Here is a 25,537-nt window from a genome sequence, read left to right on the forward strand (position 1 = left end):
ACAAGGCTGATGGCAGTACCTTCACTGGTATTCCTTTATTAATACTGCCCAGAGCCCAACGAGCTCCTAAGAAAGGAAGCCTTCTTTGAGGAGAAGTCTATTTCATTTCCTGACTGGCCAGTCATGTGATCCTCTCGAATCACAATATTCCTTTCCCCTCAAACCAACCTAATGTATCCTCAACCCCGCAGCACTGAGCTGTCTCATACCAGAGGGGCAATCCAATGTGAGAAGAGCAGGGGTGGCCACGCAGGACGCTCTGCTACATAGGGTCTCTGACCAAGTGAGGTACAGGGAATGCTGACCGATCCAAGGTTGCCAGGAGACCCTGTACCTTAGACCCCAAAACAAATTAACCAGGAAGACTCTGGACTTCCAGAGATTTTTATAAACATGTAAAGTTTAAGTAGACTTTGGGTGCTTTGTGGATCCTGGAGTTGGGATATGTCCTTCTTTTTTTTTTTTGTAATTAATTAATTTATTTTGAGGTAGTGCATAAGCAGGGGAGAGGTGGGGGGGGGGGGGGTGGAGGAAGAGAATCCCAAGCAGGCTCCAAGCTGTGAGCGAACCCATGCACCGTGAAATCATGACCTGAGCCAAAACTGAGAGTCAGATGCTCGATGACTGAGCCACCCAGGCACACCGGAATATGCCCTTCTTTGACATAATCTTTGACAGTTTCAGTAATTGAGATGAAACAATATAGATCAGGGCCTTTCTGGGCACAAGATCCAAAGCTTCTGCGAAGAAAGCCACATAGCCACATAACCTATAATCGTTCCTGTGGACCCAGAAGGAAAAGAGCTGTAGTTGAACAACCCTATTTGAAATGTCCATTGTACTGTTAAGAACCCCATTCAACTACTGGCTTAGATACGGATTCCCTTCTCCAGGACTACTTGGAGCCAAGTACATAGCTCCGCTGTGAGTTCCACAAAGCCACAGGTCCTGGTGACCGACTGTTTCCCTAAAGCTGGAGAGAGATCTCCTTACTGGAAGTCCGGCACTGAAGGCAGAAGAAAAGAGAGGGGAAGGGATGTCACCTGATCCCACCCTCAAAAAGTTTGCAGCTTGTGACTTTTCTCAAGCACAGGAAGGGCATTCTCCGGGCAAATAATCTCCCTTGCTGGCACGGGAAGAGTCTATTCTAACACCAAAGAACAAGGAAAAAGCCTAGTATGTTTTAAAGTGTAGGAGGGGCGGACTCTGTCCTGGAGCAGTCCAGAGTTTGATGGAAAGATTCCCTGAGGTTGAAACTTTATAGAGAAAGCACCCTGGAAGGGAATGGCCTGCATCATTTTGAAAGAAAAAAAAAAAAAAAGTCATCATTTCATGGAACAAGGTCTTGTCTGCAATTTACCAGCATCGCCTAAAAGATGTCCCAGCTATGCGTGTCACCTTTTCTCAGTAAATCACTAAGATGGTTTTTCCCCCGCCGTTGGGCCCAATAGTTTTCTTCCTGAACAGTCTCAAGGTGAACCAAGAGATTAAAAATAGCCCATAATACGTTATTATTCCCAGTTAAGATATTAGTCACATAATACTGTTGGATTTGTACTTCCCAGAGCACCTTTCACCCAAGAATTTCTATACACTTTCCAAAGTTAACATTGTTCTGATGGATAAAAACAAGAAAGTCCAAACTGGGAGGGAGAGACATTAAATCAGTAGCGTCTACAACGTCCTTGCCAGCTCTTAACTTTCTATCTGATCTAGCTGTGTGATATTAGACCAGGCACTTCCCCTCTCCGAATCTCAGCTTCATAATTTGTTAAGTGGGAGGTCAGGTGCTTTCTGGCTTTTACATTCTAATTTTGTTGGAAACTACGTGGCACAGCTAATACTCCATTCTTCTTTGAAGGAGGCCTATGCCATTTAATTACAGGAGGTCTTGACATTTGCCTGTCTGACGTCAGGGACTCTGACTATTCTCAGAGACCCCAAAGGTCTATGAGCTGCAGTATTCTATTATTTTGCAGAAGCGTGCTGTGAGCCTGGGATACAGGTGCAGGCACACTGTTTAGTGAGTGAGATTAATGTGCCAGCAGCACGCATATATATCTCCACGAGGTTTTGTTATTGTCTGCAGTAGGCTCAAAGGCCATAATTCTAAGGATGTGCTTTAGGGGTAGCCACAAAGGTGGGGATTCTTCTAGATCATGAAGATGTCAATCGGATCCCTCGCAACTGTCGAGAGTTTATTGTGATGTGGGTTTAAGGTCGTCACGTACCCACCCCCCCCCCCGCTTCATCTGCTTCACTACGACATCCTTGGTGAAGGCTGCTTTCGAAACTTGAGTGGTGTCACACACACGGCAAAGAGCTTTCATTTCTCTTTTACTGAGCTTATCTCAACCACAGCACTTCTCCCATGTGTTTTGATTTGTCTATATGCCTAGTACCCTCTTCACCGGAGAAGATTCTTGAGAGCTGAAATGCCAGCTTGTCCCACTCACTTATTTATCTCCAGTACCTCGTAATGTATCTAGCATGTGGCAGACATTTAATAAATGTTTGTTGAATGACCGAGCACCTTTTCTGAGCAGGCATCGTGCTGCAGGTGCATCTTCTGCGTATTTGTATATCGTACTTATCACTCCCCTGCAGGATAGATACTACAATTCCTGTCATCCCAACAAAATATCTGGGGCTTGGCCAGGTGAAATGACTTGTTCAAAGCTACACAACTGGTGACGGATTCACATCTGTTTGTCAGACTTCAAAGTTCATGGTTGTCTATCCTACCGTGGTGCTAAGGACCTCAATGAAGAAGTAAAGCATAAAATAAAACCACACGAGTGAATTCATCACCCAATAGCATTGATAGGGTACAGGCCCGGCTTCAACCTGAATAGGTTTTTGGAAGAGTGTAATGAGGGTAAGATCGATGGTGCTCCGGAGCTGGGTAGGCAAAGAGAGCTGCACAGAGAGGGAAGGATTGGAAGGCGGAACTGCTCCAGGCATCACACAGCTTCTGTCTAGGTACCCTGAGGGTTTCAATTTCAGTTTCCAGATTGGCATTGCAATTAGCAAGGTCTCAGGGTAGGAGCTGGGTTCTAGCTAAGTTGGAGTTGCAAGCTGGAACTGGAAAGCAAGCCTTCTTGATTCAATTAAGCAGGTCATCTGAAAAGCCACTTTGCTTCCTGGGTCTCATGGTTTGGCTAAGAGCTCTAACGCCTTTCAACTCTAAGTTGGGACCAACAGCATCAGGAGCTTATTAGAAACACGGGATCTCAAACCCTACTCTCGACCTTTTGAATCGTAATCTGCAAGGTTCCTGGGTGGGTTCAGAAGCACGTTAAAATCCGAGAAACATTACTCTAGAAGATATTCTAAGGTCCTTTCTGGCTCTAATATTTTGGGAGTTTAGATTAGGAATCTTCACAATAACCAAAAAACTAACATGTTTATTAACTAGGGTTACGTAGAGATTCAAGAAGCCCGATCACCTCAACAGCGTCTTCTGAAGAATACTGTTCATCCACTGAGACTGTTATTAATGGCCTCATTTACTGAGCACTTAGCATATACAGACAACACTGCATGTGGTATTTTGAATCGTAACAGCCCTCCAAGAGAAACATGATTATCCCTTTTTTACCGATGAGGAAATAATCTCACTAATTAATAAAATGTCCCCCAAATACCTGGTTCCATCAGAACTAGAGCCAGAATCTTCACCCAAAGTACATAGAGCCCATGGTTTTTCTGGTACATCATACTGCCACTATTTGTAAAATTACAATCTACAGGATCAAGGGTAGGGCCACGATGTGAAGACAGACTAGCAGGTTACGAACTCATCCTTCCGCAAGGAAGAAAACCAGAAAGGTAGCCCAAAGTCTACCGAAGTCTAAAAACTGGTGGGGAGGAAGAGACGGCGACACAGCTTGTTCACGAAATCCTGGAATACCTGGACCAGAATCGGAAATGTGTGGAGGCTGATATACATGTAGAACCGATATCAGAAGTGATCACTCATGAGGTCCATTTACACCAGGATATTATTCAAGCTGAAAACACAAAGAGATTTGAGGAAGGGTTAGTCATACTCAGAGATCCAAAGTGCACAACTGATTCTTAATGGGACAAAGAAACCGGGAGCCAAGCCTCTGATCTGTCAAAAATTACTCTTCGGTGCCTTTGGTAGATAGGCACTGAACTGGAGAAATCACTAGTCCGTCAAGTCATGGCCAATGCTGTGGTCTCGAGATCACCGAGTGCTCGACCAAAACCTCTTATATACTGACACCGCCGTAAGCACGTGAAGTTGCGTGGAGTCTGTCTTCCCAGCGAGAGTCTGTCCTTCATTTGTATGTACCAACACTCTCTCCAGAGCACATATAAATGGACAGTATTCTCTAGAAGCACAGGTTTTTACTTAGGCTAACGAATGATTATCCCTCCCAGCAAAATGACTAAACAGAGCTCTAATAAATCAATTTGTCAATGCCTGTTTCATTGTGGGAGACGATATCCCCTGTTCCATCTTTGGCTAGTGCAAACAGGACCTAATTTGAGTGCCCGTGTCTACGGTTCCGAAAATCCTGGGGCTGGCAGGAACTGCAAAAAGATCCGACCCCGCCTCCAGGCAAGGAAACGACCATTGTTCTCACTTTGCAGATGAGACAGTGCAGTTCTAGAGCCGAAACTAAACGTCTCGCCCAAAGTCACATTAGTAGGAAGGAATTGAGGGAGGACAAGAACAGAGCCCCCGGATGGCTGGTCTGCTATCAGCAGGATCCAACCCCTTTTGAGCCCTGTCGCATGACTGGACCTGGGAGGAAGCACTTCCGTGACACCTCTCCTTCGGTTCTATGCGCTCCCTTCTCTGTGCCCTCCTTCCTTCACCCTCTTACAAACTATGTGTTTTCATTTCCCACGCAAGGTGTTTTTAGCAGGTTCTCGGAGCAGTCTGACATCCCCCTCCCCTTCCTCAATGCCCCTTTTGTCCTTCACGCCTCCTGTTTCTGCTTATCGTTTGTGGACATGAGCAAGAATGCAGAGGCAAGTTTACCCCTTACCACCCCCACCTTTTCGGCCACCCTGCAAATCCTGGGGAAAGTCATTCTGTTGCTTCTTCAGAGCTACCCATCTGAGAAAACAGAAACAAAAACGGAATACCCAGCACAAGAAGGTTCAATGGGGAGAGCCCTTATAGTGATCAAGGTAACAGAAGTGCAATAACCACGGTGTCTGAAGGACTCAGTGGACCTTCACTAACCAGAGAAGCGTTCCAGGAGCATCCTAAACTACGAAGGGAGACGACCACACTGAGGATGTATTTTCTCCCATAGTTCCTAAGAGGGACTTCCCTATGTGGCTCAGTCAGATCTTGGAGCTCACACCTGTGACTAAAGGCAGGCAGCCACTGCCCTGGGAACTCTGCTTCTGCAAGACACCTCCAATACCCAAGCTGTATTGACTCACCTCACCTAGACTGGGCCGGCCTCACACCATAAAATAGCCTACGGGCATGTGCGGTGATTGCCAAATTTCAACCACCTCAGCAATTTCCAAATTGAAGGAGAGACGCCTGGAATCTGGCTATACAAGACAACTGCAGTGTGGTCCCGGGTGGGGGGCGGGGGGGAGCCAACGGCACTTGCCTCCCTGAGGATGCCCCCGACTGAGCTGGCGCCACCTCAGAATGGAAAGGAACAGCCTCGAGGTTCCTATGAGCCTTCGGCATGAGGAGAGGAGGAGGAAGGAGAGACCCCACGGGTCTCCCAGCTCCTGCTTAGTCACGAGAACTCTCCAAAATCGGACATCACAACTTCTGTCACCCCACACCTCCACCAGCCATCATTCTGAGTTCCCCTGAGGAATGTTCTGTGTCCTTAGATCCTGCCACAGGATTCCCTGCCCAGAAACACTGTAAGGTGAGAAAACCGAAGGAAGGTTTGGAAGTGGAACCAGCCAGGAGTGCCTGCCGATCCTGCGCACCTGTGCTGGAACCCAAGTCTGACATTAACGCGCCGCGAGGAAGAGTTTTAACGACAGAGGAGATGACAAGGGATGGAGGGGGGCGGAGAGAATATGGAAAGGTTACTTACACAGTTTCGTCATTCTTGAACTCCAGCTCCCCGTACACGTCTTCAAAATCCTCACCACCACCCTTGGCTGTCCCCTCTACTGTCCTAAAGGGGACGATTACCGTGCCCCGGGCACCTGATGTCCGCAGAACCTTGACTTCCAGGACACCAATACTCTCACTGACACGAATAGTGTCACACTCAAAAGTGAAGATGCCTGCGTGATCATCATCCAAGATGGTGACTGTGGCCACGTAAGGGGACGCCAGGATGGCCCGAGGCAACGGCAGACTATTGAGTACTATTGGAGGAATCCCTTCCTCTGGTTGCTCCTCCTCCATCCGGACGTTGCTCAACCTCACGAAGAAGTGTTCATCCTCCTCAAAAATGTCATCATCAATGATGCCCACAGAGAACTCCTTCTGGGTCTCTCCTGGCTTCAGAACCACAGTGCCCTCCGTGAACTCGTAGTCAGCCCCTGCATTGGCAGAACCATCCTCGGTTTTGTAGTCCACATACACGGTCTTGGACATGTCCCCCCCTTTCCTCACCACTGTCAGGAGTACAGCCCCGCAGTTCTCCAGGCACTGGTAAGAGCATGGGTCAAAGAAGACCTTTGAGACGAAGTCCTCGGGCTCATTGGTGTGCACCTCGCTTATGCTGGAGGCCTTTTTGGCTTGTTCTGCTGCATGCTTCTTCAGAATATTGCCCGCGCCGGTCATCATACGGGTCGCTTGGATCCGGTAGAAGGCACGGCTCTTCTGTTGATGGGAAAGAGCATAGTAATTGGCCATCTCTACCAGCTGATCTAAGTCCTTCTCTGGGTGTTTTTGCTTCAGATCCTTTAGAATCCGGATCATCTCCCTGCGGGACTCATCCACTTCCTTCCCTTCCAGGGGCACCAGGTTCCCATCCAGGAAGTGGGAATTCATCATTTTCCCATCCATCTCAATGCCCTTGGGGTGGTTACCCTCTGTCTCTATGATAACCCCTCGGTGTTTATCGGTGCGGTACTTTTTGTGCATGTATTTGTAGAAGAGCAGTCGCCTGTCTGCCACCCAGGCCAGAAGGACACACACTGGAAAGAAGAAGAGAGTGAGAAGGCCTTCCCAAACCTGAACCACACCAGGAGAGAAGACTGCCAGGATCATATAGAGCCAGATGTAGGCAAAGATACTCCAGGCAGCAGTGATGAGGAAGACCCGGAGGTGCTTGATCTTACGAGTCTCTCCGTCAGGGATCACGGAGACGCAGATTCCAATGATGATGAACATGTTAAAAGCTGCACTACCTACGATGGTAGAAGGTCCCAGATCCCCAGCGATGAAGCCATGACCACACACCTCAATTAAAGACAGAAGGATCTCCGGAGCAGAGGAACCCAGGGCCATGAGGGTCAGGTTGGAGACAGTTTCATTCCAGACCCGAATTGTTGTCGTGCTGGTCTCTCCATTGGGCTTTTTGACGGTCACCTCTCTCTCTTGAGAAGTGATGACTTCAATAGATGCCATGAAGCGGTCAGCAATGATGGACACCCCAAGGAACATGTAGATCAGGGCCACAAAATAGACAATGACCCTGGCAATCTTGTCCCCAAGGGAAGGGTTCTCCGGGTACCAGATTGGTAGGATGACACCCTCCTTGCAGTCCGAGGACTCTGAGCAGGACTCATTGTTCTGTCCTGTGCTGGGCACATCCCCTGAGCCACCAGCCTCCGCCCGGAGACCATTCAGGAAGAGCACAAAAGTAATCAGCCCAAAATGGAGGAAGGCAGAGGTGAGAGGCTGTAACCTTAACCACGCCATACACAAGACTTAGCCGCTGGCTTCCACTGCAGCACCAATGGTCCTCCCGATGGGCCAGAGACCTAGAAGAGACCAGAGAGGCAGGAAAAGGCATGAGGAAAAGGGGGACAGCAAATGGCGGGTTCCCACCAATACAAACCGACGTTTCACCTTGAGCGACATATTGCACTAACATATGGGGCAGTCTCTCACTTGGAAAAAAAGATGTCAATGGGAAGCACGAATAGCTGCTCTGTCCACAGGACCATCTGGTGGAGACTCAGTTGAAGAATGGCTTAAAATAGCTGGGAATACTGGTAATGGAAACATAAGTGATACCCTTCTAGTCCTGTCTCAGGCCCCACTGTTATCTGTGAGAGTTAAGAATCAACAGAAAATAGGCCAAGCATGACCTGAATCTTCATCCCCACTTATATATACTGTTTCCAGGCTTCTTCACCCCTACCATTTCCACACTCAAGAATTCTGCATGGCATACGTGCGCCAGGGTATACACCGAACTTTTTTCACGGATGACTCCCCCAAAATAAAATACGTTGCCCTTTGTGCAATTGAGCCCACCTGGGAAAACTTCCCTCCCCAAATGCAAAACTTCTACAGGCAAGCCGTAATTCTGACATTGCTTGGGGAATCAAGAGGGTTGATCGGGTGGCGAATGCTACCTGCAGTATAGCTAAACGGGGGCCCTGAAAGCTGTGCTCAAGCCCCAATACCCAGCAGCTCTTATGAAAACTTGCTTACGAAACAGCTGAGGCATCCAGTTACAGGAAGATGAAATCAGTCAGCCACTCAAACTCCACACCCAAACACTGGAAGGGCCGAGTGATAGAGATCACCATGACTGAAACGTACAAGTGGCTCTCAAATACTTTTTTTTTTTAAATCGTAGACACGATTTGGGGGTGAAATGCAGCCTCATCCGCCGGCCTCAGACCAGTAAGAGCGGAGCACGAATTCAGGAGAAGGAAAAGAAACTCAACAGAAACTACGGATTCATCTTTCCACTCATTGCCTCATTCAGACGCAAGGAGAATGCAAATATCCATGTGATAGCTCTAAAAAAAAAAAAAAAAGGAAAAAAGCTGTTTGCCCATTTTTCCACCTCTGCTGCGCTCGTGCGGGGTACCTTTAGTAACAGAAGAATGCTAATTTGCGTCTGTACAGTACCTTAAAGGATTCAAAGTCCTGTCCTCCACATCTGTCCCCCTTTCTCCACTGTTTCCCATCTCAGAAGATGGCACCTCCATCCACCCTGTTACTCATGCCAGACAATGGGTATGTGTCTGCAGGCCTTCCCCCTTGCTCCCGTCCCTTGTGCACCCAGCACTGAAGCCTAGACTCTCCCCCCACCTCTACCAAAACCATCACAGCCACCATTACTCCTCACCTCACGAATCTACTGCGGTGACCTCCTGACCGAACTCTCCACTCCATTTCCTCAGACGGCAACAGTCGCCTTTTCTAAAACCTCCAAACCTACACTGTCACATCCCTACGTGAAGCCCTTCCATAGTTTCTGCTTATCCTTAATATAAAGGTTCTTTACCATCACTTCTCGGCCTTTTGGCCAAGATCAAGTGTACTATCTGTTCTCATCAGTTTCAAGATTCTTTACCATGACCTACAAAGTTTCCCCCTTTATCTTCTGCCACTCTCCCTCTTACTGCATTTCAGCAGCAATGGACTTCATGTCTGGCCCTGGATGGCACCAAGTTATTTTCCACCTCAGGACCTTTGCACACACGACATCATCCACGCACGCCTGAAATGACTATTTCTTCTTGGTACCCCTACTCTTAACAAGGCTTTAGATCTTAGCTTAATATCACTGTCTCAGAAAAAATTACTCTCACTGCTAAAGACGGTCATCTTTCCCTGTTATGTCTTCTCATCACACTCTCCTTTTCCTTCGTGGCACTTATGAAACTTTGAAATTACATGTTTATTTGTGGGGTTATATAATGAATGTCTAACTCATCCATTAAACTGTGAATAAAATCAAGGCAGAAAGACTGCATCTATTCTGTTCATCGTGGTGTCCTAAGTAGTCAATTAGTGCATTCTCAGCAGCTGTATGTTTTTGGAATAAACAAATATAGCCACTAAGGAAGCGTCCTCAGTGCTTTGGACTGAACTGTGTCCCCCAGACCCCACCATTCATATGATGAGCCCCTAGGCCCCAGTGTGACTGTACTGGGAGACAGAGCTTTTAGGAGGTAATTAAAGTTAAGTGCGGTTATAAGAGTGGGTCCTACTCTGATAGGATTGATGGCTTTATAAGAAGAGGAAGAGGAAGAGAGAAAGCACTCTCTCCCCACCACATAGCCAGAGAGTGGCACAGGCAAGCCAGGAAGAGAGCTCTCTCCAGAAAATGAAATGGCCAGCACCTTGATCTTGGACATTCTAGCCTCCAGAACTGCGAGAAAATGGGATTTCTATTGTTTAAGCCACCCAATCTGTGGTGTTTTGTTATGGCTGCCTGAGCAGACTAATACACTCAGACATCAGCCTTCTTTAAAGCCATTTTATGACCTGGATTATAGCCATTTGCTTTAGGAAACAATATAGAGATCTCGTAGACATATCCTGACTGGATTTTAGAGGCTACGTATGACCTCTTTAAATTGTACTCAAAGAGAAATTCCCTTCAGGACACACTACACCTTGGTGCATACTGTAATCATGAAGGCCTCCCTTCCAAAGAGCTCCATGGATTAACTTGGTTTCATATTCCCCAGAATGGCAGCCAAGTGCTGAGGCCCACATTCCCCACGGCCCAGGTACTTGGGGTCATCACAGCAGGTGCGTGGGGCTCTGACCGCCCTCAGGAAAGAGGATATGAGGATGACAATGGAAGAGTGGGGCAGCTGAAGGTGTTCCGTATCCGTATTCAAAGGTCGAAAAGTCTCTCAAAATCTGCGATGAACACAGATCCCCCCACCCTGGAGAAACGTGGACAGAGAAGGATCTTGGCACTTTGCCTTGACCTCTGAAAACCCTCCATTCTGCGGATTCTGATAAGCCCCATGCAGTAGGAGATAGAAGGTGGGCACAGCTGGAGCAGCTCTTTGATCAGAAGCCAACATGGTGACCGGAGGAGGCAGCTGCGTGGGCCAGCCAACCTGAAGGAGGTGGGCTATCCACAGGTTAGGGAAGAGGGCTGGCTTTCTGAAGCCAAAGGACATGGGACACTTAGGTAGTAGAGTTTTCCTGATTAACGGGGGACAGGGCTTCCTCTTCTCCCACCCGGCAGGGGGATAAGGATCGTGGTCTTTGCTCTCCTAGGTCTTGCAAACCACCTGCGACCCCTGGTTTTCTGGAGAATAGGCTGTCATGTGGTCAGAATGAGGGGCCACTCTAGAAAGACTGTTCCCTGGGGGCCCCTGGGGAGTTCAGTCGGTTAAGGGTCCGACTTCGTCTCGGGTCATGAGCTCGCCGTTCGTGGGTTCGAGCCCCGTGTCGGGCTCTGTGCTGACAGCTCGGAGCCTGGAGCCTGCTTCGGATTCTGTGTCTTCCTCTCTCTCTGCCCCTCCCCTACTCATACTCTGTCTCTCTGTCTCTCTCTCTCTCAAAAATAAATAAACATTACCAAAAAAATAATAAGAAAGAAAGAAAGAAAGAAAGAAAGAAAGAAAGAAAGAAAGAAAGACTTTTCCCTGAGAAACAAATAAACTGAAGGCAAAGATGAAAGAAAACAAGGCAGGAAGGTAGCTAGTAAATGCCTGCACCAAGTTCTTGGAATTGACGGTGGAAAATGATCTGTGAATTCCCAGTTGTTCCTTCCGGCCCTGCCAGGAAATGGTTTCTGCCCGAGATGTCAGGGGGACAGTGGACACGGTGGACAGACACAGCCAATAGTCATTTTTGTGTGTGTGCTGTTACCCCAGCCCCAGACACAACTGAGGCAGCTCCCGACCTACTGGGGACCCACCCCAGCTCCTTAGAGAACCAAATATCTCCTGTGGTTCCAGAAGGCTCTTAATCAGCCCTAAAGTACATATACTCAGGTATCTGACTCCGTTTGAGAGCCCCAACACCTCCCCAAATAGTGAAGATGTTAATAACGGTAACTAACACATCTAAGTGCTTCTCATGTGCATAATGCCCAGTACTTACTTCCTCACTTGATCTTCAGAGCAATCCTATGAGATTAGTACTATTTTTATCCCTGCTTTATATTTTGGGAAACTAAGCCTTAATTAAGTCATTTACTCAAAGTATAAAGCAAGGAAATAGAAAAGCCAGAACTCACACACAGATGACATAAAATTTATGTTTTTAACCACTCCATTTTACTAAGATGTCCCACTTTGTTGTAGAATGTCCATGGCCCCATCAGCTTCCACTTTTCTTTTTTTTTAATTTTTTTAATATTGTATTTATTTTTGAGAGAGAGAGAGAGAGAGAGAGAGAGAAAGTGGGGGAGGGGAAGAGAGAGAGGGAGCCACAGAATCCGAAGCAGGCTCCAGGCCTCTGAGATGTCAGCACAGAGCCCGACGCGGGGCTCGAACTCACAAATGGTGAGATCATGACCTGAGCCGAAGTCAGACGCTTAATCGACTGAGCCACCCAAGTGCCTCTCAGCGTCCAGTTTTCTGTGGACTTAGAAGCAATATGACTGACCCATGGACCCTGACGGGGGAGACCAACCATGTGGCAGAGCTACCTAGTCCCCAGGCTTACTGGTGCGCCCTGGCTGGCTGAGGCAGTCTCCCAGCTGAATACTCTCTTCCCCTTCAGTTCAGTGTGACAAAATTAGCCAACGCCTATGATCTGTCAGGACTCTACCAGATGCCAATGGGCAAAATGAAAAGTAACACACAGGCTTTGCCCTCAAAGGTACAATCCAGCAGGCCCGGACAGCTGCACAAATAGGCATTTTTACTGTGATAAGCGAAGGCGCAGGCAGAATGCTGTGGGAACATGAGGAAGGCACTGAGCCAGCTTGGGGATTCAGGGAGGCGTTCTGAAGGAAGTGATCCTTGAAATGAGTCTTCAAGCCTGAGTGAGCTGTGGTCAAAAAGAAGAAGGAAGAGGGGCGCCTGGGTGGCGCAGTCGGTTAAGCGTCCGACTTCAGCCAGGTCACGATCTCGCGGTCCGGGAGTTCGAGCCCCGCGTCGGGCTCTGGGCTGATGGCTCAGAGCCTGGAGCCTGTTTCCGATTCTGTGTCTCCCTCTCTCTCTGCCCCTCCCTCGTTAATGCTCTGTCTCTCTCTGTCCCAAAAATAAATAAACGTTGAAAAAAAAAATTAAAAAAAAAAAAAAAAGAAAAAAAAAAAAAGAAGAAGAGAGAAAGAGAAAGAAAGAAAGAAAGAAAGAAAGAAAGAAAGAAAGAAGTGAGGAAGGAAGGAAGGAAGGAAGGAAGGAAGGAAGGAGGCGTGATGGAGGGAGGGAGGAGGGAGAGGGAAAGAAGGAGGGAGGGAGGGAGGGAGGGAGGGAGGCGAGGGACGGAGGGAAGGAAGGAAGGAAGGAAGGAAGGAAGGAAGGAAGGAAGGAAAGAAGGGAGAAAGAGGGACATTTGAGCCAAACGGATAGACCAAGAAAAGACATGGAGACATGGAAAAGCCTGCTGTGTGCTTGGATTTACAAGGAATTCAGTGTGAGGGGCACCTGGGTGGCTCAGTCGGTTAAGCGTCCAACTCTTGGTTCTGGCTCTGGTCATGATCTCACGCTTTGTGAGTTCGAACCCTGCATCAGGCTCTGTGCTGACAGCGCGGAGCCTGCTTGGCATTCTCTCCCTCCCTCTCTCTCTGCCCCTCCCCCACTCACTCACTCTGTCTCTCTCTCAAAAATAAATAAACTTAAAAAAAAAAACAAAAAAACAAGGAATTCAGTGTGAGGCAGGAGGGGCGAAGACGAGTGGCCAGAAGACTGGACACGTAGGAAGGACTGGGTTCATGGCAAGTCTTATATGCTAGGCTGAGATGACGGGATTTCAACCCAAGGTCAGTAAAAGGCCAATGAAAGGATTTTAAACAGGAGAACGACATGGTCTGATTTGTATTTCAGAAAAAACCAATTTGGCTAAAGGGTTTAAGATGGCTGTTAAGAAGAACCAGACCGGAGCAGGATGATCAGTGAGAGATCTCTTGGAAACACAGCAGATACAGATAAAAGAGGGTGGGCCTGGAACATTTTCTGCAGATGATGACCCTCTGTCCCCATGTCACACTCTTCTTCCTCAGCTGAACCAATGCCCCAACTCAGCCCATGGCTTCTCATCCCTTTCCTGGATTATTTTCCGAACACCCCCAGGGCCATCTGCAAGGTGTCTGTGTCCTCAGCAGTGGCTCCTGACATCTTTTAATATCACTGGCAAATTTAATTAAAGTCACTGTTCCTCTGCTCTTCCAGATCATTAATAAAACAGTGCCACCAGGCCAGACTGAGCAAATTCTCCCTCCTGCTACGCCCTCCACTTTCTCCAATGGGAACACTGCTCCAGGCCTGTCACCAGCCTGGGTAGAGTCGTCCTGCTCTGCTTCTAAATCTGGGCCCCTGCACAGGCGTCACGGCCAATTTACATTAAAGTTTTAGTGCAGCCGGGCTGCACTGGATCCAACGTGTCACCGGAGTCCCTGAGCACTGCATCTTCTGTACCTCCTCTGCCTACAGGGATGACCGTCGGCACAGAGTCCTCTCTGGCAGTGCTCCCCAGAAACACAGGAACGAAATCCCTTGCACCCGCAAGAGTGGGAAAGATGTGACCTCGGCTGCTTAGGTAGTTTGTCACACCGGAGCTTGGATCCAAGGAGGAAAACATAATGGTGCTGGATTTTGTGCATTATTATCTCTTTGAATCTTCACGGTGAAGGAGCTGCTATCATCATCGTGCTCCGTTTTGCAGGTAAGCTAATTTGAGCTCCCAAAGATTAAGTAATTTGCCTAAAAATCACAGTAAGTAGAAAACTAAGCATCTGAGTACTGGCAGCCCGACTCCAAGACATATGATGTCCACCACTGGCTGGGGACGGACCCTGGATTGGGGGACCCCTTTGAGCAAGGGCCCAAGAAGGATGGGGTAGGCCTTTCTGGGTGTGCATGAGCTTGGCAGTTCTCCATACTCCAAGGCAGCCTGGAGCACTGACAGAGCCCCAGATTTGAAAGCAGGAGACAAGAGCTTTTTCCACAAGCTGTAAGAATTCAAAGAGTCAGTGAACCTCTCAGGGGGTTAGCTTCCTCGTCCAGAAAACTCACGTCGGGTGGGATGGTCTCCATAGGTCCTCTTTGACAAAGGTGCCCCGACTGCAGGCAGGCCTGTCTCTCCACGGGCAGGGAACCGAAGGGACACATTCAGGTTAGGTTGGCCCATAGCCCTGTGAGAACCAGGCACAGGATTCAGACTCCCATGGAGCCCTGAGAGTATAAGAGGGTAGGTTGAGGGAGGACAGTAGGAAAGGGGGGGCCCAAAGAAAGAGTCAAGGAGAGAGCCTACCTTCTGGATCTGCCAAAAGCACATTGGATCAAATCCATTTTTTAAACAACTGCTCTCTGAATGCCCATTTGGGGCCAAGCTCTGTGCTAGTGAGTGGGAGTGCAGCCACGAATGAGCTACACCACCTCTCCACCCTTACAGAGTTTTTATCTTCTGCTGAGGGAGGGAAGCAAATACGCAATCACAAGAGCGAGTGATTGCAATGATGCCACGGGAACGAAGACCTTTTACTTGTGCTGCTCTAAGCCCTCAGGTTGGTCACTCCCAGCTGTCTCAAACCACGAGGGCAGTGGCTGCAATGCAGCACGGCTTCATGACAGAGAGAACCTCGCAGTAGTACGTGGTATGGCATCTCACCGTTCTTGCTTCTGCGGTCTCCTGAGCTTGTCGTATCTGCCTTCCCCGAAGACCGCCAAATTCGTAATAACATCCAAACCACAGGAAACCCCATGGGACCCTGCTGACGTCCTCCTCGGTGCCGTCGCACCAGAAGTGGCAGCCTCCCCCGGGGGGCGTAGGGCACCAGCAGGCCCTACGCACCTCATGCTTTGCACACACCATCTTAAAAATGACAACAAAAACAATAATCATATCTATCCATCGAGGACCAGCTCTGTGGCCAGAACTGCATTAAGTGCTTTTATGGCTGCTATTTCATACCCAAGCACCCCACGATAAGACACGTATTATTATCTGTGTTAGAAATGAGGGGATTTAGGGGCGCCTAGGTGGCTCAGCTGGGTAAGCATCCGGCTTCGGCTCAGGTAAGGATCTCCCGGTTCGTGAGTTCGAGCCCCATGTCGGGCTCTCTGCTGTCAGCACAGAGCCCGCTTCAAATCCTCTCTTCTCCCCACCCTTCTGCCCCTTCCCTGCTCACTCTCTCAAAAATAACATATATAATTTTTTAAAAATTTAGAAATGAGAGAGGATTTGGGCTCAAAGATTAATAACCCACCCAAAGTCCACTAGATGAGCACTACTAGGCTATGAAATTTGGTATGGCCAATGCCCAAATCTGCTTTCCAACCCCAGGGGATGAGAGGGATGGTGGAAAAGCAGGGTAGGAATCTGGAGCCCATAAGTCAAGAACCGCGGGTCCCAGAACCCTCGACCTCCTTTGGAAAACCTTCCCCGACAAAGCCCTCTTCCTCCACCTTCTACACCCTCATGGACACTCCCTGAGGGACCTCAACTCTATATTGGGAAGCCTTATTTTTTTACTTTTCTGTTTTAGGACAAGTGGTCACACTCAGCGAAACTCTACTGACAGGACCAAAGAGGTTGGACGTGACCTCTGACATCCTCTCTGCCTCCCTGCCTAAAATTCTACGGCTCAAGGGCTCATTGATTCTATGACTCTAAGGTTTACCGGACTCTGTAGAAGCCAGAGGTTTTTGCCCTCTGCAAGTCTCTGGCAGGTCTAGGATGTCACAAACGATGAGAGTGGGCCGGAGACGTGGGAAGAGGAAAGGCTTTGCCCGCCGAAATTCTGTTTCTCCCACTGCTGGATCTACATCTGCCTTTAAGTCACCCCCCAGCCCCCCACCGAGCTGGAGGCAATGATGGAACTAGCACCACATGCTGAAGAGGGATGTGCATTAGAATAACTCTGGAGCTCTAAAAAAAAAAAAAAAAAATACAGACACCTGGATCCAGCTCCAAACCTAAGTTCTGGACTCTCTGGGAGTCCTAGATACTGAAGTGCCTTAAAATTTCCTTGCCTGATTTTGAGGTACAACCAAGGCTGAAAATCCTGGAAGAGAAGACAGGAATGCAGCCTGACCATGACATTTGTGTCTTAGGGATTCCGACCATGAGAGACTTTCTTTGGACCAGGAGAAGAACTCTTAGTGTAGGTGACATAACACTGTGAGCTGTGACATACGACGGGTAGCACAAAGTCTTTCTGTGTCCCGGACAGATACCCCACACTCCTGGACTCTTGCCTTCACACCTTGCCAAGGATTGCCTACCCATCCAAGTAGACTTTCCCTCTGTGTCTCCCGAAACCTGCCGTCTGCTTGGTTTACACATTTACTGAGGAAACAGAAAAGATCCAGAGGTCCCTCCCATTTTCATAGGAAAAAATGACGCTGCTCTTCCATTGCCAGCAGGACAGATTTCTAGTTATTTTCCCTTTCAGCGACGATGGCTTAGTTGGCTTGTCCACACTTGTTTCCTCATGGTCTCTTAGCTTGCTCATTCATTTATTCTTTCATTCACGCATGCATGCATTTTTTATGAAACCCAGTCGGCGTGCCATGGGCGGACTTTCACAGAGTTATGAAAATTACTCTGATTTGTGCCCACCTCGTTTTTTTTTTTTTTTTTTTGCACACTCCGAAAAATTAGAATAAAATTTCCTAAAGGGTAGGAATTTTTATCCCTTTGGTATTTCTATATCCTCAGTGCCTATATCAGTGCCTGGCATATAGTAGTTACTCAGTATATATTTACTGAATGAACAGATACATTGAATAATCGTGCGAAAATAGAAAGCATAAGATCCAGTGATTTCTCCCACTCTTGGCAGTGTTCATATGGAGCATCCCATCTGTCGGGGATGCTGTGAGCACAGTTTTTCAAGTCTGAGTAGTATGAACAAAAAATAATCCCCTGTGAGGAGCACCCACTTCACTTGAGGCCAGTGACAGAAAACCAAATAATTACAACAAAACAAGTACTAGATTTGGAAGCCTGTGCAATGTGCCAAGAGAGCACGGAGGAAGGGAGGCCTCATGCTGTGCCCGGAATCATCAGGGCCAGTTTCATGAACCAGGCCACTTGAGATGTAGGATTTGAAGAAGGAACAGGAGGAGTTAACTGGGTGGAAGCCAGCGTGTCTCAAAGAAATAGCAGAAAGCCTGTGCTAACGAGCACGGCAGCCTGAATGAGGGTGAGCGGTGTGGCTGAAGGAACCGGGCACCGGAGCAGAGCTGCAGAGATAAGCAAGAAATCGTTCGCGAAAGGCCTTGTACACCCGGCCGAGGAATTAGAGCATTATCCCGGCGGCAACGGGGAACCGCTGAAAGTGTTTCAATCACAGAAGGGACAAGACTGATGTTGTTCCTCGGGATAGGAGGCCTAGCACGAAGACAGCGGGGAAACCAGGTAGATGAACAGAAGCAAGGAAAGACCGGAGGCAGGAAGACGAGTCCAGAGTCTCCCAAGGCATCTGAGTATGAGGGGGCCAGAACCCGAACCAAGGCAGTGAGAGCGGGCCTGTGGTGGAAGGTGTGGACCTGTGAGCTCTTTAAAGTAGAATCAATACGTTCTGGGGCGCCTGGGTGGCTCAGTCCGCTAGGCGTCTGACTTCGGCTCAGGTCATGATCTCATGACCGTGGGTTCGAGCCCCGCATCGGGCTGCGTGCTGACAGCTCAGAGCCTGGAGCCTGCTTCGGATTCTGTGTCTCCCTCTCTCTGTCCCTCCCCTGCTCGTGCTCTCTCTGTCTCTCAAAAATAAACAAACATTGGGGCGCCTGGGTGGCGCAGTCGGTTTAGGCGTCCGACTTCAGCCAGGTCACGATCTCGCGGTCCGCGAGTTCGAGCCCCGCGTCAGGCTCTGGGCTGATGGCTCAGAGCCTGGAGCCTGTTTCCGATTCTGTGTCTCCCTTTCTCTCTGCCCCTCCCCCGTTCATGCTCTGTCTCTCTCTGTCCCAAAAATAAATAAACGTTGAAAAAAAAAAAATTAAAAAAAAATAAAATAAAATAAACAAACATTAAAAAAAAAAAAACAAGTAGAATCAATGCGTTCTGGAGACCAACTGAAAAGAGGAGGCCGGTGAAAGAATATAAATGAGGCACAGCAAAAACCAAACCACATCAGACACCCTCTTCCTCCCCAGGGCCCTGCAGAGCTCCTCCCACGTCAGGGATCTCCACAGTGCCCAAAGGCACAGAGGCCAAAGGAATCAACACAAAGCCACTGAACTGAGATACACATTTTGTGTTAGGGACATCCTGTAGCAAATGAGGCCAGCGAGGGTCCTGGACTCTCCAGGAAGGGAGCAGGAGGGCCCTGGAATTCAACCAAAGCATGGGGGTGCTCCCTAGTCTGGTCACCGCCATCGCCATTTGCTCATTCGATCATCCAGACTGTGATAAACTCTGGAGACGCAGCGATGAAGCAGGTCTGGTCCCTGCCATGGAGGACAGCAGAGAAAAGCTCCCAAGATCAGGATCCAAACGCGAGCAAAGGATTTGGGGATTTGCGTACACAGAGCGGGCGGAGTGGGATTTCTCACGTCTGTCTCGAATGAGCGCGCAGTGTCACAGACAAGAAAACAAACTCATGAGCACATTGCCCCTGTGAAATACTGCCAGCTAGAAAAATTAGAAGTATTTTTTAAAGATCCAAAACATTGGGAGGAACTCAAATCCTAGAGTGACTCCAAGAAAAGCCTGACTCTGCTCGTGGTTCGTGAGAAGAGTCTCTGTGCGCCCATCACAGCTGCAGGTTTTTGGTTCGGCCCGGGTTTGTGTTCCGGAACGTACTGCCCATAACGTGCCAACGCTCTGTTCTAGCTACTGGAGATTCACTGTTAGACCTCTCGCCTGGACTCCCGCCGTAGCTGCCGATCTTGCCCCTTCTCTTGTAGTCTACTTTCCACAAAACGGCCCAAAATGTCTTTTTAAAACCTCAATCAGACCACGCCATCCCTCGCAACCTTCTCTCCCTGCAGAACTCCTCACCCCCTTTCTGCCTTCACCTTCTAACTTACCGCCCTTCCCTCCTGCCACTCTGTTTTGCTGCCTGCGTACTCCCCTGTAGCGAAGGCGGTGTTCTCTGAGGTTTGTAGACCACATCAGGCGCGCACCTGCCCTAAGACCTTTGCATTTACTGTTCTCTCTGCTTCGAACACCCTTACCCTAAAGATCCCCATGGGTCACTGTTTCATATCACTCAGGTCTCAGATGCCAGCTTCTCAGAGGCTTTTCCCCTCCTCGCCTTATCCGAAGGGGGTCCCAGCGTCCCTGCCGGCACTCTCTGGAACACCATGGTTCGTTTTCTTTACAGCACGTATCACCTGCTGAAATCATCATTGTTTCTGTTAGCCTGTCTACTGGTTTATCGTAGACTATAAACCCCATGGTAGCTGGAAACCTGTCCCTCTTGTTCGCCTTCTTGCTGACAGCATCTTCAGGGCCTCGGCCGGCGCCTGGCCGAGTGAGTGTCGTGTTTGCCGAGAGGATCAATGCTGCCTCTGCAGAACTGAGCAAATACGGGAAAGAGGCACCAACGAGGGGGGCTTCAAACCTCCTGGGAAGCTGGAGGGTAGAGAGGTAAACGGTTAAAGCCACTGGCCGCACAGAGCAGTCCGTTTCCTTCCTTCAAAAGAACAAGAGCACACAGTGTTTGGACAGCAGTTCTGAGGCTATCCCTAAACACGATTTCTTCTCTGCGCCACGCCCCCCCCCCCCCCCCCCCCCGTTGGCACCTTATCCCACAGTGTGTAGCATAACAATAAGCAGCATGTGGGGTGCATCATTCGCTCTACAGATCTTAAGCCAACACTACATGCCAACGGTTTACAAAGGCCTCTGCACTCACCTGGCCTCACGTAATCCTTTTGTGAGATCGCTCATACAGATGAGGAAACCGTGCGGGCTCAGGTAATTGCCAAGAATCTCTATGCCAATTAATAAGGGAGCCGGAAGCAAACCTTGGTCCTCCGGCTCCCCGAGGGCTCCTTCCACGAAGCCTCCGGGAGTTTAGTCATTTCAGAAAGGACCAAGAGAAAACCTCTCCTGCCAGGGCTGGGTCAAGGGAGTGAGAAGCCCAGGGCGGCTGGAGGGGGTATTGCTCCTCCCTCTCTCTGTTCCCCAGAGAAAGCCACCCGTGCTCTATCTTTTGGGGTTGCCCACGGAGAGAGGAATGCCACCCCTCTGCCCTGCTGCCTACACACCAAGGGGAAGCTGGTGATTAGCTGCCTGTATGTACCTTTTCCCCGGCTCGTTCTCCAGAAGCCTGATTTATTTTAATGCCATTTAATTTCTCTTAATTTTCAAATGTTGAAATATGGAATTAAATCATATCATTGCCTGAATGGAGAACAAAGGGGCTCTGGCGAGCAGTCAAAATCATCTCTCTGAGCCACGGCTGGGGGTTCTCTTGTACCATCAGCTCTAGGGCACTCTGGGCCTCCTTCAACAAGAGGGTGCCAGGGGCAGACTCCGAGGATGGGAGGGGGGTCAGCTGTGCTCTCTCCCCACTCCTGTCACGATTCCCCTCGAAGCCAACTCCCCCACTGCTTCCTCCGGAGGGGCCAGAAGGCACAGGCTCAACTCAGCTCTTCCAGTGTCATAGGGGAGAGAGGACGCTGGTGTGGCAGGGGGTGGCCAGAGCCTCTGGAAAGCTCCCGAGCAGAGCAGTCCCACAAAGACCCTCAGCAGAGTCTGCGTGGCTCCAGACACAGCCTTCCTGGACGGAAAAGGAAGCGGGGCGCGGTGCAGGAGCATTTGGGGTCTAGAGCATTACTGGTCATTCTGTGAATGCCCCGCAGTGTTGTAGGGGGAGGGGACTCCGTGCAGGAGTGCCAGCCGAAGGCCATCAGGACACTCAACCAGCTCGGGGCCCGGTGTAGGCCACACATCCAGAGAGTTGAGTTGGCTGGCCATGCTGATCTCTAGAAACCCAGTGAGATAACAGACACACCGGGGACTTCACCACTGGCTTCTTTTATGATAAATGGGACAGGTCCCCTTTCCTGACCCCTCAAAAGTAAGGGAGGTTATTCATTTATTCACTCCTTCCTTATTCGTTGAAACGCCCACCGCAGCACGTGACAGAGAGCGGGAGACAGAAAAAGCACGTGGTCCAAGAGGGGTGGGAAGCCACCTGGAAAAACAAAACAAAACACCCGCATTTCAGCCTGTCCGCAGATGCGGTGTTAAAATCCAGAGGAAGGGACTGCCCTCCGCTGAAGCCTTCCCATCAGGAAGAGGCATTGGAATGGAACACTGAGGAACAGGTGAGAAGGAAGCCATGAACAAAGGCACAGAAGAGGAAAGGACAGGTTTACTGAGGTGCCCACACAGGAACTGTGGGGCGAGAAGCTTCACGTGCAGTGGCGAACCAGGCCGTGGAGAGCCTTGAGTACAGGCAGGTGGACAGCAGCCAAACACAGGAGGCCCCTCAGGGTTTCTGTGCAGAAAAACGGCAGGCAGGCCCAGAAGGGTGTTTTAGGAGGGGGTTCTTGTACCAGTCTCTCTTTTTTTTTTTTTAAACGTTTACTTATTATTGAGAGACAGAGAGACACAGAGCGTGAGCAGGGGAGGGGTAGAGAGACGGGGAGACACAGAATCCGAAGCAGGCTCCAGGCCTCTGAGCTGTCAGCACAGAGCCCGACGCGGGGCTCGAACTCACACACTGCGAGATGGTGACCCGAGCCGAAGTCGGCCGCTCAACCTACCGAGCCACCCAGGCGCCCCGATCCTGTACCAGTCTTAATACGAATTGGAGGGTGAAGCTGGGAAGGCGTCAGGAAACTATTTTATGTAGTTTAACAATAACAGCCACTACTTCACGGGGTATGGTAGGGACCGAATGGGAAAATCAAAGTCAAGCATTTGGCAACCGAGTATCTGTCAGGTGGTAAACTCCCAGAACAGTAACTATCGCCCGTACTGTTACTATTTCGTAAGAGCTTATCAGACGTACTCAGGTGCGGGTGGTAGGGATAGAGAAGATGGGGAGGGACTTCTCGGACACTAGCAATATTCAGGCAAATAAGGCAGAGGAGTCAAAGATAAACTTGGGGATCGTGAGCCAAGGTGACTGGAAGTCGGATGGTGCCGTCAACAGAAAGTGGGAAGTCAAGAGAAGTAGCTTCTAAGGACAAAGACAATGTCAGTTTAGCAGAAACTCGGTTTGAGGCGCCGAGGTAGCACCTTGTCAGAGATACTGTGCAAGTGGCTGGAAACAAGACACTGGGCGTGGGGAGCTACAGTGACAGGGAAGCCACCATCACGGCACCAACCACTGAGGGAGACTGCCGAGGGCCAGTGGGGGAGGGGAACGAGAGGGAGGAGAGACCCCTGGAGAGGAAGAGCAAGGGGGCCGCCTAGAGAACTGAGGGTCCTGGAGAGCTCAGTGTGGTGGAAGCCAAGAGGGGCGAGTTGTCTGGAAGGAACTGTCGATCTTATCTGATGGCGGGGAAAGAGATCAGAAACGAGTTCCTATATCTGGGGAAGTGAGAAGTCCTCGGCGGACGGCAGTTGAGCAGAGGGTACCGAAAAGTGGGAAAGCATGGGGCTAAGTGAATGAGTGAGGTGACGAGATGGAGACAGATGTTTACTCTAAAATTTCAAGAGTTTGGTGAAAGCTGGCTGGAAAGGGAGCAGGAAGGGGTAGGAATTGGATGAGGGACATTCTTTTCCAGATGGCGCTTGCTGAGCATTCTAAGAGTTGGAGGGAGGGGATCCAGTATGGAGGAGAAAGTGCACAAGGCAAGCTGATGGAGGCAGTGCAGGGGCGGCCGCCAGGCACCCTGCGGGAGAGGAAGGGGGAGAGGAAGGGAGACCTTTTCTACTCCGAGACTAGTGGCAGGGCAGGTGAGGAATGAAGTGGGCAGGTCCGGGTGCAAAGGAAGAATGCTGACCAAGTGCACACTGCCTGGCTTCATTCTGTAGGACGAGTGTAGCAGTGCCCGGCTCTAGGGGCCTCTCTTCTCAAATGGTTTCAGAAACGGCCACAGGGAAGCCAGGGCAGGATTTCAGTTTCCAGTCCCACTTCGGGATCCAGGCCCCCCACGAACCAGCGCCCCTGCATACGACCAGGGAGGCATGATTTGTCATGGCAAGTATCAAAGCAGTACATTTCATCCAGGATGAAACAGAGCTGCTGTCTTGGTGGACGTGATTCTGTATACCATCTGCAAATATGCTTGATTCTGGAATTAGTCTTTATTCACTCTCCATGTTATCAAAAACGACACATATACACACACATACACATATACATACACACGTACATATGCATATACTTGTGGTTCTCTCTATCTAAACATCTTGCTCAATAGTCTCTATGGATCCAAATACGGATCTGAATCCTCCTTACCCTTCCAGACCTCAGAGATCTCAGGTCTTTGGCAGTTCACCTGGCTTTGCAGCTCAGTAGACGAGGAAGTGTGTTTTACATCTGCTGGAGCCACTTTTCCTTCTCTTTTCCCTAGGGCGCCTTGTCAGTGTGGGGTTTAGAGTGACCATACAAAACACAGACAACCAAACACAAGCCAATCTCATTGAAGAAAATGGGGGCGTGTCTTCCTAGAAGAGCAGCTCCGGCTTGTGGGCTAAAACAGAATGAGGAACCCACACCCCTCCCTCACAGGCCACCCAGAAGATGCCCAAGAGTTTCTACTGAGGCCTCCCAACTCCCTGCCTTGGTCTCTCTCCCTACATTCCAGTCTCAACATATCTTCCCAAATGCAAATCTGAGCAGGCACTTCAGTGCTAACAACCTTCCTAAAGCCCCCACTGGAAACAGTGAAATTCCTTAGCACGGAGTATAAGCCCTTCAAGGTTTGGCCCCTAGGGTCCTCCAAACCCCTCTCCCAGAATTGTACCCTCAGTCTTCAGTCATTTGGAAGAGCCATTATCCGTGTTAGGCCTTTGCATATGGATCCCCTGGGTCATAACACTTTCTCCCCACTCCCCTCTCTGCTTTCACCAACGCCAACCCCTACCCATCCTATGGATCCCTTGGGTCATAACACTTTCTCCCCACTCCTTTCTCTGCTTTCACCAAAGCCAACCCCTACCCATCCTTTCTTTGTGGGATGGCTGTCCCTAGAAGTCCTCCTTAAGCCCCCAGAAGAGGTGATCTCCCTACATGCTTCCACTACACCCAGGATTTACCCACCACTGAAAGCAATCACTTTATACGGTAACTGCAGTTAACTAGTTGATGATCCCTGCTGGAATGAATGTGTGTTTATGAGGAAAAGGACCATTCTATTTTATTTGCCTCTGTACCAGGCAAATGGCTGGCAGAGTAGGCTGTCGTTGAATACTTACTGAACAAATAACTAATTGAATAAATGAGTGCTTTTTCCTTTCGGAGACCGATACGTTTCGGAACTTCACCAAATATTTGAACCTCTAGGCAAAACCCCCAGGCTTGAGTGAGAAGGGGGTTGCCCTCTCTTCTTACCTAACCTTGGTAGCTTAAAGGGAAGCCAAGACGTGTGACCCATTTCCCCAAATCCAGATTGTGAGCAGGGATGGACCAGGGAACAATGCCCCAGTGACTACCATGGAAAA

At 49.4% G+C, this 25,537-nt stretch overlaps 1 protein-coding gene and 1 pseudogene across 5 annotated transcripts in view; one reads left to right on the plus strand and one right to left on the minus strand.

Annotated features, from left to right (window-relative positions):
- SLC8A3 (solute carrier family 8 member A3) overlaps positions 1–25,537 on the minus strand; it is a 145,366-nt gene that overhangs the window by 116,751 nt on the left and 3,078 nt on the right. For all 5 annotated transcript variants that reach the window (XM_043556466.1, XM_043556464.1, XM_043556468.1 and 2 more), the window contains exon 2: positions 6,057–7,902. In XM_043556466.1, coding sequence (XP_043412401.1) covers positions 6,057–7,840 — 1,784 coding nt within the window. In that variant the 5' untranslated portion in view covers positions 7,841–7,902. The remainder of the gene's footprint in view (positions 1–6,056; positions 7,903–25,537) is intronic.
- LOC122469912 lies at positions 9,388–9,466 on the plus strand (annotated as a pseudogene).

Source organism: Prionailurus bengalensis, chromosome B3, assembly GCF_016509475.1.
Source record: "Prionailurus bengalensis isolate Pbe53 chromosome B3, Fcat_Pben_1.1_paternal_pri, whole genome shotgun sequence".
NCBI classification, from domain to species: Eukaryota; Metazoa; Chordata; class Mammalia; order Carnivora; family Felidae; genus Prionailurus; species Prionailurus bengalensis.